Genomic DNA, 13,623 nt, shown 5'->3' with positions numbered 1-13,623 from the left:
AAAGTATTGCACCATTGTTGACAACAACTCAAGGAGCTGTAATGTAAAGGGTGAGGTGGTCACTTCCCTCGGAGTTTCTTCGGGCCAGCAAAATTTGTGGGTATATAATCAATTCAAAACGCCAAGCCTGCGTCCTTCGGGACATTTGGTCAATTTGAAACAATACAGAGAAGATTAGCATGGCCCCTGCACTAAGGATGACACATGCAAACAAAGAGAGAAACAAGTTTTTTATTGCCCCCTTGTCAACCCGACCGTAGCAACATGCCCTCCGCAACTCCAGTGGATGGTGAGAATTTGTTTTTTGGGAGTTCTATGAGCCTGGCATAACGCGGTCGACACTCTGAAGAACGGTAGTGAGTCTCCACGGGAGAGCCGAGCGTATTACAGATAGCTCATCTATCTATCCAGTCCGTGTGTCAGAAGTATCGAGTGGCGGTCTACCATTGCCTGCCCTGGGAGACGATTAGTACGACCAGCAGATGGTGCAGTATTCGACAAGGCGCTACTCACCGTCTTGTGCTTCGAAATTGCCGTGCTCTTCGAACTTGGGGGGGTATAACTCTGTCCATCCCAATTCGCCAATGCACTCGACAACGCCGTCCCCGTCAGGGTTGGAGACCAGACGGTGGCGGTGGCGGTAGGACTGCCCAGACTGATCTGACTGACGAGTTTATCGCCCAATTGCTTGATGCTCGCTTCGAATTCGTCGTACGACTTGGCTGCCCAGTCGGCTCCTTTGGCGCCCGGGACGGCGGTGGCGCCCTTGAAAGCCACGTACAAGACGTCCGGCTTCCCGTGGCCGATGTTCGCGCTGACATGCTTGCCGAAACATGCAGTTCCGAGAGCCTGGGAGGCCTCGCCGGTCGATGCGCCGTTTTTCGGGTAGTCGTCGTCTCCGTTGGTGTCTCCCCAGACCCCATAGAACTAGGGCGATGGTCAGCATCGGGGGGTTTGCGGGCCTCTATTCACCCGCACGCACCAGCTTGCCATTGCAAACAACGGCCACAACGCTCAATGGCTGGACACCATATACGTGTGGATCGAACGTGAGATATCCCTTCTTGGTGCCTTGGTTGCCCAAGACAACGTAGGGATGGATGTACGGGTCCAGATCTTTGACTCCGGAGATGTTGTAGGAGCGCAGGGTATCCTCGAACGCGGTGCCGTCTTGCGAATCCTGCGGGTTGTCTCCTTTCGGCCGTCTGCCGTCGACATCGATCGCCATCGATCCCAGGCCTCCGCCGCCGTAGTGGATGTACATTACATTGTCCAGCTCGCAGTACGCCCAGTTGACTGCGGGGTATTATTAGCCGAAAAGGACATGGCGCCCGGGACAGCCTGACGTACGCGGGTAGTCGTTGTCTCCATTTCCGAAGCCGCTCTTGAGGGTGTGCGTGCAGTTCTTCTGCTTTGAAACGGTGTTGTAGAAGGTTTGCAGATTTGGAGGGACACTGTACGCATGCGCGACGGCTTGCAGCGCGCACAATGCGAGATAAAGTTGCCCGAACATGAGTGGAGATGATTGGGGCGAAGAAGTGTTGGACCTGCAAATTCCAACGGATGCCGGTTTTAAAGAGTATCTATGCAAGCCTGTGACGGCGATGGCGAGGGCGTTACTTATACTCAACGAGCGCCGCTCGATACGTCCAATGGCACAGCCTGCGGGTGACGCTGCAAGGCCCCACAGGCGCAGGCTCCAGCGTAGCCTCGTACATTCCGGCCAATCAGCATTAAGCGAGCCTTCTCGTACATTTTGGCCAATCGAGCACAACCTCTACAACCCCTATAGGCAGCAAACTCTCTTGCCGACGCAACGCCCTTCCGCTCCGAACCTTGCGCTCATGTCGCCAATCCGCAGAACAGTGTCGCTTGGGCGTGATTGTACCAGGTGCAGTGGCAAGACAATGACGACGTGGCAGACATCTACCCCTTGTCAGATGGATTCCATGGTATCGTCTCGTATCACCCTCATCGATCGAGAACTGCGCCGAAGGCCAACGTTGGAAGTTGAGCGACAGATTTGGCTCACTAGCGATTATTACGCATATTAGAACTGATGGAAGGTAAGGAACTCATTGCAACGAGCTACTGTGCTTTGCTTCGCAGACATCTGTCTGTGCTCTCCCTCTCATCTCTCAGGTATCGCCTTTGATAGTCCGCGGAAGACGTCTAAACCGAGCGTCCCTTCCATCGCCGATCCGAACGCTTCACCATTTACAACGTTCCGCTGAGTCTCCGTGGAGCTACGCCTACTCCTTCTCACGCTGCCCCACAGAGTCGTTGACTTGAGCTACGCCATGGTCTTCAGCGCGAGCTCCGCCGTGGTCGTGAACCTGAGTTCCGTCGTGACCTTCGGTATGCTCTTTGCTGTGGTCGGCAACGTGAGCTTCGCTGTTACCTCCGGCTTGACTCCCAATCACGTCTTCGGCACCACCATCGATCTGACCTCCGTGCTGGGCTTCCAGTTGACCTCCGCCGTGATCTGCACTCTGACATTCGTCCTGGTCTTCCTTCTTCTGCGATGCCGTTGAAGCCTCGTTCTGAGCAAGCTCATACTGACGAGCCCACTCCTCTCGAGTCTTCCCATACTCTGTCTCCGTTGAGGCTCGTGCCAGCTCACGCCTCGCATTCTCGCCACAGTCGGACAACTTTTGAATGCAGATCTCTTCTCCCGGGGGAAGACAGTCTGCGCGAGCATCCGCACAATCGCTCCAGGCTCGGCACATCCTCAGAATAGCATGGCTCCAGCGCATCGTCACATTATGCTGCCATACCTGTTAGCAACAGACATTGACGCAAGCTTTGGGGTCTTACATCGCGCGGTGTGCCGAGACGTTGTTCCTTCAACATCTCGTCGATGGCTTCCAACCTGTCTTTGACCTTCTGGACGTCAGACATATCCAAGTCGTCAAGAGCCCTCAATTGGTCGTCGATCTGCTGTTGGAGAACTGTCTGCTCTTCAGACCAGCGGTCGAGCTCAGGCTTCACACGCTCCATTTCTTCCTTAGCCTCCTTGACTTCTTTGGCCGAGCGCATACTATCGAGCACCCGGGTGAGATGCTGCAGGGCCCCGCTCGTGTCGGTATCGGGAATCCTCAGGAGATGTTAGTGTATGAAGCCTCCCCGATAGTATCGTCAGCTCCGACATACATGGTGCTTGCTGAAGCTGTTGTGCGCCGCAGTGAAAGGCAGGTTGAAGCGCAGCGATCCGGTGCCCGGTGAAGCAGGATTGTAAAGAGCGACAAGAGAGAGTCGAAAGAGCAGGCGGCAGGGTATAGCCGGGTGACGTAACTGTGAGTGCCTCGTTTGCCAACTCAATTCGAAATGTACACGGCAAAGTGTGAGGTTGTTAGATGCAGCTGCGGCATCAGCGGGAGCCTTCTAAATACTAGCGCGCGGCGTGAACTCTTTGGTTGCGGCCCGAACCGAAGGCTGTGACACCAAAGCCAAACTCACGCCGCAAACTCCTACGGATGATAATGTAATTGCTGACTAGTCTGGACTTCTTATAGCTTAGGTAGTCGATGTTGGACGAGAAAGAGTATCGTATTGTCACTGGGGCAGAGCTATGGCTATGGGCGCGTAAGAACTACGATAATTTGTTTCATTGATCTCCATGGCTCCTTGCCGAACTCTGAGCAGTGGCAGCCTCATCTCCTCCGAACGCTGCAGTGTTGTTGCGGCTTAGAGTGAAACACACTCATTGTGCCGAAGGTACAGACCTCATTGGCGGCTGGTTGATCTGTGCTTGAATGTTGTCTTCGTACTCTTGCCTCTGGCGATCCGACATCCCCGGGTTCATTTCGGGCGAGTTCTCCTCCTCGGCCTGGATAATTAAGTTCACACGATGCTTCTCGACGAATGTCTTGCCGAGAAATGTCACGCTGTTGAGCTGCTGCAGCGTTTCTTTGGCGCCCTCGCACGGCTTTGATGTGTTCATGTTGAGTGGTGGGTAGTCGAACTTGTCTCTCACGGCCAGGAGGGCGTTGATAGTAGCGAGGAGACTGGTGCGAGCTGGTGACTGCGGTTCGTGGGCCTTGAGCTCTTTTTTGGAGTAATGCAACAGCCCATCTAGGATGGCTTTCTTATGCTCCACCGATTGACCGATGGTATTGCGGACCATGTGTTGCAGCGACCTCATCAAATCACAACCGTCGCGTAAAACATCGTCAGGCTGTGGTCTTTGTCAGTCTCGGAAGAAGAGGCAAGGATCGGACACATACCCCGTGTTGGAAGAGCTTGCTTATACTCTCTACCATTAAGTTGATGCCGTCTGCTCCCCCGTCCATCCTGCACGACTCTTCCACGGACCAAGGAAGTACGTCGAACTCGCGCAGGACGCTCTCGATTTCTTTATTCTCACGCTGGAGCTCCTCTGTTTTGACTTTCAATACTTGCAGCTTGTTGGCATTTTCCTTTTTCTTCTCCTCCAGGTGTGCTTTGATATCTTTCATTGGTTGAATGAGGTCTACGCCGCTCTCATCAGAAATGGAAGCCCTGGTAGTGATTAGCTCTCAGATCATGATGTATGTGAGCGCGGCATCACATACATTCTGCAAGTTGCCAGTGCGCCGTACTATTGCGAATAGCCAGATTTTGTATGGGGGTTGTGAGAAGAAGAAGAAGAGGCAAAGAAGGAAAGAGTGGCATTGATCCGCGCAGGGGCCACTTTCAGGTGCCTTTACTCATTGCACGTGCTTGTGTACTCCTCACTTTGTTCCCAATTCACGTGCCTGAATACTTCCTCACTTTCACTTCAATAACTACTGCACGTGCTCATACAGCTTCTCACTCGGATACCCATTTCATCGAGATCTGTTGCTTGTGCGTTCAACGAAGTGAGCGAGAAGTGAGGTTGGCTGCCAATCAATTACAAGGCTTCACTTCCGCCTGCGCCGGCCCCCGCCGAAGGCTGAGCCCGACAAAACTTCACTTGACGTTCGAAAACATACCAGTCCTTCCCATCACTCTCTCGTGGCTTTACTTGGTTTGCGCCATCATCTGTCCTTCACTCATCGATCGGCCTTCTAGCCCTCTGCTTCTCCCTCTACCTTCTCTCTACACACTCATCCACCTCGCCGATGCCAACAACTAGCGGACCACAAACGCTAGGAGGCCGCTAAGCGAGCAACAGCTTCACCTGACTGCGCTCACTCGAATCAACAACGGCATCTACAACGAAAGATCTCTTCAATTCAAACAGTTTCAACTCAGTCACTTGAGCGACGTCACATCATCTCACTCTTAGCACAACCCCGAAGCCATGTCCGACAATCCCTCACTACCAGCCCACGGTGTGTCGGCGGGCACGCACACGACTGAGGTCCTTGGCAATGAGAGCTCTGCCTCGAGGTTGACCGAGGGCTTAGAAGCGTCGGGGTTTGTGGGCCGTGAGAGCTCGGCTGATGGCGAAGACGAAGGTGCAGATGAATACGATGACGAGGACGATGACGAGTATGGGGACAATGAACAGATCAGACAATATCTGCGGGATCATGGAGTCGCTCCGCCGTACCCCTATACCCTCATGGAGATGGTGAGGTGGAGACACTGGTGGGGCCTCGGAACTCCAGAGCCAGACAGTGGCAACGACTATGATGAAGACATGGATGACGAAGAGGAAGACATCGACGAAGACTTCGTCCAATTCGAAGCAGCCTACCCGGACATCAAAGTTGATGAACACTCAATCTGGATGCACTTCAACAAAGATCTATGGCCGAAACTCGACTTGAGCAAGCCCTACGTCGCTTCCATGGTGCGTTGGGCATGGGATGGGTCCATGGCGGTCGGGTACCCCGGCCCGTCTCACGAACATCTGGTGGAGTTCCAGAAAGCGAAACGAGAAAGCCTCAAGAGCTCCACCTGCGAGGAGACCGAAGCCTATCACAATTGGATCAATCATCGGTCTACTCGTGCCGAGAACGTGCATGTCCACCATGTGCACGCCAGTCCGATGGTTGTCATAGAGAGAAGTCATCACGCCAGGGAAGAGCTTGCGCGCGTTGATGATTTGCGTTCTTTCTTGAAAGAGCTCGAGGAGGAGGCCGATTTGAACTCGCAAGCGTGGGAAGAAGGGACGGAGTGGTCTGGCTTCTCGTCCTAGCCGAGGTGGCATGCAGACATCATCGAGTAGAGCTACGAAGGAGAGATCGTGGATAGTGGGAGGGCACTGGACATTCACACGAGACACAGAATGAGATGACAAGGGAGCAAGCGTAGTCTCACTAATCTGAACCCCAACGATCAGCGAACATACGAAATTGAACTCAGTATCTTAGTCCTATGGTCGTACCACATCAGTTGGTAATTTCCCGGTAGACTCCTAAGAAACAAAGGTATAAGGACTCATCAGCTCCTTAATCGTCTTCCGCAGTTTGAGCCGGGTATTACCAACCGTCGCCCCCTGCTCACCAAGCTTTCCGCTTCCACATCCGAGGCTTGATTTAAGCCATGTCCGCCCCAAGTCTGTTGATCCGGCGATGTCGTGCGCGGTAGATCCAGCTGGCCGGACGTTGCCCTTTTTTCCTCGACCTCAGCTATTGCCATTCTTTTCGCGGCCTCGAACATAGCCCTGTAATCAGCTTGAGCTCTGGAGTTATCGTCGGGATCTTGCCCAGGCCCCGGAGCCCATGGTCCGTAGGACCGGAGCGCTGGGTTGTGGGCAGTCGTAGACGATAGAGCTATCGTGGCCGGGAGGTTCGTCGTAGCTGGAAGGCCTGTCGTGCCGGGGAAGCCCGTCACTGGGGTACTGTTCCTGGCGCACATAACGTGCCTGCCAGCACCGCTCTCTTGATGTGTTCGTAAAGTCTCATGCGCCTAAGCTCTAGAGAGTCGCCAAACCGTTGCTGATTATGTCTCCACTCAGAGTGCCGATCGCCAGGTGTCGGAGCTGGGAGATGGGTCGTAGCTGCATCGTGTGCTGTTGGCCCTGCTCTTTCCCGAGCTGCGTCCAGCTCGTGCACCCGATCGTCCGTTTTGACTACCACCATGCGAGCAGCCGGGACGATGTTCATTGGTACAGCATCGCTAGCACATCCATGCAATTGCCAGTTGCGATACGGCAGAGTTTGGTCGCAGGAGGAGAGCTGCGAATTCTCTCTCTTCGCCTCCAGGAATCGCTTGAGGTCGTCTTTGCATTGCCCAATGGGGCTCATATCCGCCGATGCGACTGCCTCGTAAGCCCAGCAAACCACATCGGCGATATGGCGTTGGTCCAGATCAAGTGTGGGCAATTTGTCTTCGTTGTAGTGCGCCCAGATGGATTTGGCGGCCGTGTTGATGGGACTGGTGTCCGTAAACATTTCGAGCTCGGGCTGTCCAGAGTCGTCTCCGTTCGGGAATGCGTTGTGGGCGTTTGCTGCGAGATACTCTCCGTAGTTTGCGGGTATCGAAGACGGATTGCCGTTCTTTGCCTTTGGTGCCGATCGCCGCTTCATTACTCTGTTCGTTGCCATGGTTGAGCTGTTTCTGAGGCGTAGCGAGTGAGAGTTGTGGGTGGGAAGATGGAGCCGAAGAGCTGTACACTCACGTAAGTGAGTGACCAGTTCCGCCGCAAGGGCGCCTCATACTCACATCGAGGCCTGGAACTCGCAAGCAGGAGTTCGAGGAGATTGCAGAGGCTGAGGAAAATCCGCAGGGCTCAGTGAGCTTGGAATGTCTTCCAAGCTAGGTCGTGATTGTTGATGTTGTAGAGTTTTGGGTCGAAGCAAGCCGGTAGGAGGAGGTATCGGCGGGATTGGCGTCCTCGAGATGCTGGGGACAAGTGAGGAGAGAGTGAACGAGACATGAAGACAAGAGAAGACTGAAGTGCAACTGAGATGATGTTAAAGTGAATGGAAGGAAGATCCACTCCGAACAAGAATAAGAAAGAATGTAAAGGCGATGACTTGGCCTGAAACATAACATCCCCACGATGTAATGACTTGAGGCGCGGCTTGAGGCTGTCACAAGTATTCTCGGGAATGAACAACAGTCCAAAGAGCCCGCTCATGGTCGGAGAAGGACGCTCTCATCGGCGGCCCCGAGGCACGGCTGTCAGTGCCGGTTTGGTCACATCTCCTTTCTCTGGATCCCGAAGCAGCAGTTTCGAAGTGCTGTAGGGTATTTTGAGGCTATTAGCAACTGCAGAGAGCGCGCCGATGACCGAAGAGCAGCGCCTTTCATCGACGGCTCTGGTGGTCGGGCTTTGGTCGTATCTCCGCCATCAAAGTTTGCAAGAAGCAGCTATAGATTGTTGCCAGTGATCTCAAGGATGTAAGTAAGCTGAGAGAGGGCGCCGACAGCCGAAGACCAGCGTTTCCATTCCAGAAACGTCAGACGGTTGGAGTATCCTCACAGCACGATGAAGACGCGAAGTCGCGACGGAGTCCGTGCTTCTTATAATGACTTTGCGCTAATCTTCCAGGGTTCAGCTAATCCATATCCGACCGCAGGCGCGTGGATTGAGCGGAGATCGGCCCGCAACTTGGGCCATCGCGAACACTCCCGTTTATACTGCCCCCCTATTGATCGCGTCGCTCACGGCCCTCCCTGTGTTTCTTACTCGTGTTCAAGCCTTGTCATGGCCACTATGTCAACTCCAGACGAAGAGACACCCGTTCAGCCGACTGAAGACGAGTCGTCGCCACCTGAAGACGCATCGCCCTCAACTGAAGACGCCTCTCCTCCTGCGGAAGATCATCCGCCTACAGATGATCTTCCACCTCCTGCGAAGCATGCGCGGCTTGATGCCGAACCGCGAAGCGTGCTGACCGTGCTGTCCGTGCCAGAAGGATTGAAGTGGTGGCGAGAAGCCTTCTTCGCCCCTCCAACCCAAGGCCTCGTGGTTCATAGGCCTTTCTTCGAGGAGGTGTGGCCTTTTTGCGACAATTTCTGGTCGAAAAGGAACACCAACAACGTACTCTCTACCGGTGAAGTGGTGCAGAGATATCGGTGCCGGCTCTGGCGTAAACAGGCCGTCTCGTCAGGCCAAGGCCTCCGCAACAGGAAAGTCGCGGTTGCTGTCGAGTGCCCTGCTACCTTGAAGATTACCTTCCGCGGCCCGACGGTCATTCTTACGGGGTCGTCGACTCTCCAGCACAACCATGGAATGGATCATATGGATCGGAAGAAGCGCAACTCTGCCTTGCGAATGATCGCGGCGAGCGAAAAGTGCAAAGACGATGCTGCAGCCGATGTGTTCCACAGACTCACCGACGGCGACGATGAGGCGTTTCGACAGATGATCATTGATGCTGGCGGTGCGCATCTGCAACGAACCGACATGCATAACGCGCGAAAGATAGCGACCAAGGTCAGAATTCGGCCACTCAGTGAGTTTCCAAAGGATGTTCCGCCTCCACCGCCGCCGCCGCCAGCACCACCGCATGCCAATTTCCGCCCGACTGCTGTCGGCGCACCTTTCGTCTATTACCCAGCCCAACCACCGCCGCCACCACTGCCACATCAACATCCGCCACAGCATCCCCAACAATATCCACAACAGCATCCACAACATCGCCCGCCACAGCATCCGCCACAATATCCACAACAGCATTCACAACATCACCCGCCACAGCATGCACAACATCATCCACAACAGCATCCACAACATCACCCGCCACAGCATCCACAACATCATCCGCCACAGCACCCGCCGCAGCATCCGCCGCCGCAACAACAGCATTACGCTCCTCCAGCTTCCCCTCCCCCCGAAACGGGCGGTGAGCGAACGACGAAGCATGCCATGATGGACGTGCTGCGTCAACTACAGCATCGCTATGAAGCCCTTGAGAGAGAGCTGAAGCGTTCGGATACCCACCCTGCCTACCAAAATGCGGTTCTTGATCGCTGGGTAGACATGTTTACGAAGGCCAGTGATGAGATCAAAGCCCAGACGCTCCATGAGCTTAGGAAGGACCTGCTTCCGTTACCACCACCGCCTCAGACCGCCGGTGAGCCCAAGGGCCAGGAGAGCGATTCGCAGCGGATACCACCGCTTGCTGATATCCTGAAGCGCACTACCACCGCCATGGAGGAGCGGTAAGTGGAGAGGGAAGACGATTAGCAGGCAGTCTGCTTAGCGACATCGATGTTGATTAGCGCTATTCACGAATCTGTTATACCTGCATTTTCAGCTCCAAATGGTGTATTCTATCAATATCCTTCAAGGTACCCGTTGCAACCGGGGACAAGGCAAGAGAGCAGGCTGAACCTTATTCCCGCGAACCTTCCATGTTGAGTTAGCTTGGAATTTGCGCAACACCCAGCACCTTGCATCGACCCACGTCGCTTGCTCCCCATCACGTCGTAATCGCTGCTCTTTCAGCGGCCCGTCCCCACGATGGTCAAAGCCCTCACATTCAAAGGCGACAAGAAGGCGAAAAAGCGCAAACGCACCGCAGCCGAAGCCGACGATGAACCCTCGCAAAGACCTCACCCCAGCGAGAACGAAGGCGGAGCAGAAGAAGACGACAACTGGGTGTCCGCCGAAAGCGTGACCGACATCTCCGGCCCCGTCCTCCTCGTCCTCCCCACCGAACCCCCGACCTGCCTCGCCACAGACGCCATGGGCAAAGTGCACGCCAGCGCAATCGAGAACATGGTCGAGGGCTCGCCGCACACCGCGGAGCCGCACTTGGTGTCGCAAGTCTGGGTTGCAACACGGGTTGTGGGGTCGGAGAAGGACTTCACGTTCAAGGGACATCATGGGCGGTATTTGGGGTGTGATAAGTATGGGATCTGCTCGGCGGTGCGCGAGGCGATTTCGCCCGAGGAGACGTTTAAGTGTGCGGCTTCTGCGGAGGCAGTGGGCATGTTTGATATTGAGACGGGGAGGGGGACGTTTATCTCTGTTGAGGGAGAGGAGAATGCGCCGCAGGTGAGAGGGGATGCGGAGGGAGCGGGAGAGAAGACGCATTTGCGCGTGCGGATGCAGGCGCGATTCAAGCCGAAGCATCAGGTGGAGAAGGCGGAAAAGGTGCGGGCGAAAATTAGTCGCAAGGAGTTGGAGGACGAGGTTGGCAGACGGCTGGAGGATGACGAGGTGAAGGTGTTGAAGAGGGCGCGCAGGGAGGGCAACTATCATGAGGCGATGCTTGATGTGAAGGTCAAGGGGAAGCATGACAAGTATGCGTGATGGGAGCACGCACGGCGCATAGCAGCAGTGTCTTCTGCAAAGCCGACAGCGCTTGATCAGGGTGCGCCACGATGAGACCAGACCGACGCAAGGAAGACGCGACATCCAGTCCGGTGCGACATGGCACAAACACAAAAGCTGGTCCAGTCCAGCCTTGGTGACTTTCGGCAGTTGATGACGCAAAATTGTGAGTGAAACAAGCGGCAACACCGCCAACACCGGCCTTGCGCAAGCGAGTTGTTGTGCGCCGACATCTCTGTTGTACACAGTATGACGTCTTCGGCATACTTCCGGATTGGTTATGCTGCGGATTCCCAGCGCGGCTGGACTGTCAAAGCCTGGTTGAAGATTGGTGAAGAGAAAATCGACGATGTCGAGACACTGCTGTTGATTCTGTGGCAACACGCAGGTAAATAAAACAATGATTGCCTCTGGCACAGCAAACTATACGCGCACCGTTGCCGCTTATTTCATGTAGATTGGATTGCCGACGAGCCTGTAGGAGTGTAATGAGAAGGATGCTTGGCAATCTCCCGAATCCAGCCAAGATAAGCTCGACCACCGGGGGATATGGACAAGCGAGGGTGTTCACCGCGTTGCACAGTGTCGTGTTGCCAATAATACACATTAATTCTTCGAGTGGCAGGAGGCGAGGCTGCTATTCTACGACATGATGCAAGAATTACACCGTGAGGAGGAAAGCCGGGGATGTCAAGTGTCTCATGCAAAAAGAGGGCGGCTGGAGATGCCCGATGCCCGATCCACGTGGGGCGGCGCGGCAGCGGATCGCCCACCTCACGAAATGCACGCGAGCCTGCGAATTTCCGGCACTGTCGTTGGGGGAGCCCGCACCGTTTGGCTCGGCTTGCAATCCGTCTTGTTTGTTTAATTAGCCGTTGGAATAAGTGTTGGAGCAACAAGCGGGGTCTGGGCATATGGCCTACTTGCTGTACACAAAGGCACCCTAAGTGCAACACCCCGCCTTGCTCATGCACAGTGTATGAAACCACCCTGCGTCGGCAAATTCAAGTGGTTGGTGTGATGGTGATACACAAGACAGTGTGTGACACCCGTCAAAGTGCAGCGGCGGGAGGACGAGGGCGGAGGGTGAAACTTCTGTTGACCACTGGCGCAAAGGATTCAGGAGGTGTCGTCTCCATCGCATTCTGTGATTGGCCGCAGCCCCTGTGCCTAGGCCGCTTGTGGCAGGTGGGCGGAGATTAGGCGGCCGTGCACTGCCAGGAATAGAAGTGGGCCGTGGCGAGGCTGGGGCGTGACTGGCTGTTGACACGGCGCCGGCGGGCACTAAACGTCGACGGCCTCTGCCCTCTAACCGATCATCCGTCCTTCGTGGGTGTCACGCTGCGCGCGCCGCCCGCCTCTTCGCGCGCGCTCGGGCCAGTCGCAGTGCGCGCAGGACCTTGATCCTCGCGCAGATGAGCCCGGCACGCCTCTCCAATTTCCCCGTCGTCCTCCGTGCGCCTGTCTTTGCACTAGCCGGCCCACTTTCATTATTTGAGCAGCCGGGTACCTGCATCTCGCCCTTCGTCCCCTTCTCTTCTCTTCCCTTTCTTCTTTATTACAATCCACCCTCCCGCTCCCAACTGTCTCCCACTCGTTTGCGACAGTCACCCTCACTCCTCACCACCAGTCACTCGTTTTACCCAACACCCAACCAACACCATCAACATGCTCTTCAAGACCTTCGCCGCCGCCGCCCTCGTGGCCACCGCCGCTGCCCTGCCCGGCAAGAGCGCATACTCGTCTGCCTCTTCCTCCGCCGCCCCGGCATCCTCCTCTGTCGCCCCGTCTAACCCGGTCTACGGCGCTCCCTCATCCACCTCGACGCCCTCCAACCCGGCATACGGCGCTCCGTCCTCCACCTCTACGCCCTCCAACCCGGCATACGGCGCTCCTTCCTCCACCTCCACGCCCTCCAACCCGTCTTACCCCACCAGCACTCCTCAGTCTCCTCCCAGCTACCCGACCAGCACCCCCGTCTCCCCCGTCTCGCCGCCGCCCTACTCCACCCCGTCGCAGGCGTGGCCCTACGGCAGCCCGACCGGCACCGGCAGCGTGTGCGTGCAGACCTCCACCCAAATCTGGCGCAGCACCACCTCCGTCACCACCTACGCCGTCTCCGCCTCCAGCGGCTGGTCATCACCCTCCGGCTACACCACCGGCGCGTGGCCCCCGAGCACCGGCGCCGCCTCGTCGCACTTCTCCAACGTCAACGCCGCCGCCGTCGCCGGTCTCGCTGCCCTCGTGGGCGCGGGTGCTCTCCTCCTGTAAAGCAGTGGATAGAGCTGGGGGTCGTCATTTGTTGCATTTACTTCGCCATGGGTTTGCAGAAAGCTTCTCGCTGCACGCTGCAGGGTGTTTCGGCGATTTGAATCACTATCACCTGGGGAACCTTCCTTTTCACCACCTCTGAGCATCGTGACGGTCGAGTCCCGACGAGCTTTTTAGTCTAATGTCTTAATCTTTATTCTCTCATCGGA

At 55.7% G+C, this 13,623-nt stretch overlaps 8 protein-coding genes across 8 annotated transcripts; 4 read left to right on the top strand and 4 right to left on the bottom strand.

The window, feature by feature from the left end:
• Nucleotides 1-138: 138 nt before the first annotated feature.
• Nucleotides 139-1,586, bottom strand: BDY17DRAFT_297641 (fungal chitosanase of glycosyl hydrolase group 75-domain-containing protein). The gene is made up of 4 exons (XM_033733626.1): nt 1,351-1,586; nt 983-1,296; nt 514-927; nt 139-455 (listed from the first exon to the last, which is right to left on the bottom strand). The coding sequence occupies exons 1-4, from the start codon at nt 1,511-1,513 to the stop codon at nt 441-443; spliced, it is 906 nt and encodes a 301-aa protein (XP_033590141.1). The 5' UTR covers nt 1,514-1,586; the 3' UTR covers nt 139-440.
• A 495-nt stretch (nt 1,587-2,081) lies between these two features.
• On the bottom strand, nt 2,082-3,344 carry BDY17DRAFT_297637 (uncharacterized protein). Its single transcript, XM_033733625.1, has 3 exons — nt 3,154-3,344; nt 2,818-3,097; nt 2,082-2,768 (listed from the first exon to the last, which is right to left on the bottom strand). Coding segments are annotated over exons 1-3 (798 nt in total). The 5' UTR covers nt 3,156-3,344; the 3' UTR covers nt 2,082-2,252.
• A 202-nt stretch (nt 3,345-3,546) lies between these two features.
• On the bottom strand, nt 3,547-4,614 carry BDY17DRAFT_297636 (uncharacterized protein). Its single transcript, XM_033733624.1, has 3 exons — nt 4,554-4,614; nt 4,227-4,500; nt 3,547-4,177 (listed from the first exon to the last, which is right to left on the bottom strand). Coding segments are annotated over exons 1-3 (750 nt in total). The 5' UTR covers nt 4,556-4,614; the 3' UTR covers nt 3,547-3,703.
• Nucleotides 4,615-5,266: 652 nt separating this feature from the next.
• Nucleotides 5,267-6,109, top strand: BDY17DRAFT_310544 (uncharacterized protein; the record flags this gene model as incomplete). Its single annotated transcript, XM_033735448.1, has 1 exon — nt 5,267-6,109. The coding sequence occupies one exon, from the start codon at nt 5,267-5,269 to the stop codon at nt 6,107-6,109; it is 843 nt and encodes a 280-aa protein (XP_033590138.1).
• A 317-nt stretch (nt 6,110-6,426) lies between these two features.
• BDY17DRAFT_150231 (uncharacterized protein) lies at nt 6,427-7,660 on the bottom strand. Its single transcript, XM_033729618.1, has one exon. The coding sequence runs from the start codon at nt 7,458-7,460 to the stop codon at nt 6,744-6,746; it is 717 nt and encodes a 238-aa protein (XP_033590137.1). The 5' UTR covers nt 7,461-7,660; the 3' UTR covers nt 6,427-6,743.
• Nucleotides 7,661-8,463: 803 nt separating this feature from the next.
• BDY17DRAFT_150220 (uncharacterized protein) lies at nt 8,464-10,188 on the top strand. Its single transcript, XM_033729617.1, has one exon. It carries the CDS (start codon nt 8,567-8,569, stop codon nt 10,028-10,030), a length of 1,464 nt encoding a protein of 487 aa, XP_033590136.1. The 5' UTR covers nt 8,464-8,566; the 3' UTR covers nt 10,031-10,188.
• Nucleotides 10,189-10,327: 139 nt separating this feature from the next.
• On the top strand, nt 10,328-11,122 carry BDY17DRAFT_316880 (FRG1-like family-domain-containing protein; the record flags this gene model as incomplete). The annotated part of the gene is made up of 1 exon (XM_033736044.1): nt 10,328-11,122. The coding sequence occupies one exon, from the start codon at nt 10,328-10,330 to the stop codon at nt 11,120-11,122; it is 795 nt and encodes a 264-aa protein (XP_033590135.1).
• Nucleotides 11,123-12,811: 1,689 nt separating this feature from the next.
• On the top strand, nt 12,812-13,414 carry BDY17DRAFT_310541 (uncharacterized protein; the record flags this gene model as incomplete). The annotated part of the gene is made up of 1 exon (XM_033735447.1): nt 12,812-13,414. One exon carries the CDS (start codon nt 12,812-12,814, stop codon nt 13,412-13,414), a length of 603 nt encoding a protein of 200 aa, XP_033590134.1.
• Between the last annotated feature and the right edge of the window lie 209 nt (nt 13,415-13,623).

This window comes from Neohortaea acidophila (assembly GCF_010093505.1).
Source record: "Neohortaea acidophila strain CBS 113389 unplaced genomic scaffold BDY17scaffold_5, whole genome shotgun sequence".
NCBI classification, from domain to species: domain Eukaryota; kingdom Fungi; phylum Ascomycota; class Dothideomycetes; order Mycosphaerellales; family Teratosphaeriaceae; genus Neohortaea; species Neohortaea acidophila.
The sequence above is the reverse complement of the archived record's forward strand: the minus strand, read 5'-3'. Positions and strand labels throughout refer to the sequence as shown.

What these genes read in the sequence shown, in the direction of transcription:
- BDY17DRAFT_150220 (XM_033729617.1), top strand. Translation starts at nt 8,567, where the DNA reads ATGGCCACTATGTCAACTCCAGACGAAGAGACACCCGTTCAGCCGACT.
- BDY17DRAFT_150231 (XM_033729618.1), bottom strand. Translation starts at nt 7,460, where the DNA reads ATGGCAACGAACAGAGTAATGAAGCGGCGATCGGCACCAAAGGCAAAG.
- BDY17DRAFT_297641 (XM_033733626.1), bottom strand. Translation starts at nt 1,513, where the DNA reads ATGTTCGGGCAACTTTATCTCGCATTGTGCGCGCTGCAAGCCGTCGCG. An exon ending in TGGAGACAACGACTACCCGC is followed by an intron (nt 1,297 to 1,350) that starts GTACGTCAGGCT and finishes AATACCCCGCAG; the next exon opens with TCAACTGGGCGTACTGCGAG. An exon ending in TTGTTTGCAATGGCAAGCTG is followed by an intron (nt 928 to 982) that starts GTGCGTGCGGGT and finishes CCATCGCCCTAG; the next exon opens with TTCTATGGGGTCTGGGGAGA.
- BDY17DRAFT_297637 (XM_033733625.1), bottom strand. An exon ending in GTCTCGGCACACCGCGCGAT is followed by an intron (nt 2,769 to 2,817) that starts GTAAGACCCCAA and finishes CAGGTATGGCAG; the next exon opens with CATAATGTGACGATGCGCTG.
- BDY17DRAFT_297636 (XM_033733624.1), bottom strand. An exon ending in GCAAGCTCTTCCAACACGGG is followed by an intron (nt 4,178 to 4,226) that starts GTATGTGTCCGA and finishes CAAAGACCACAG; the next exon opens with CCTGACGATGTTTTACGCGA.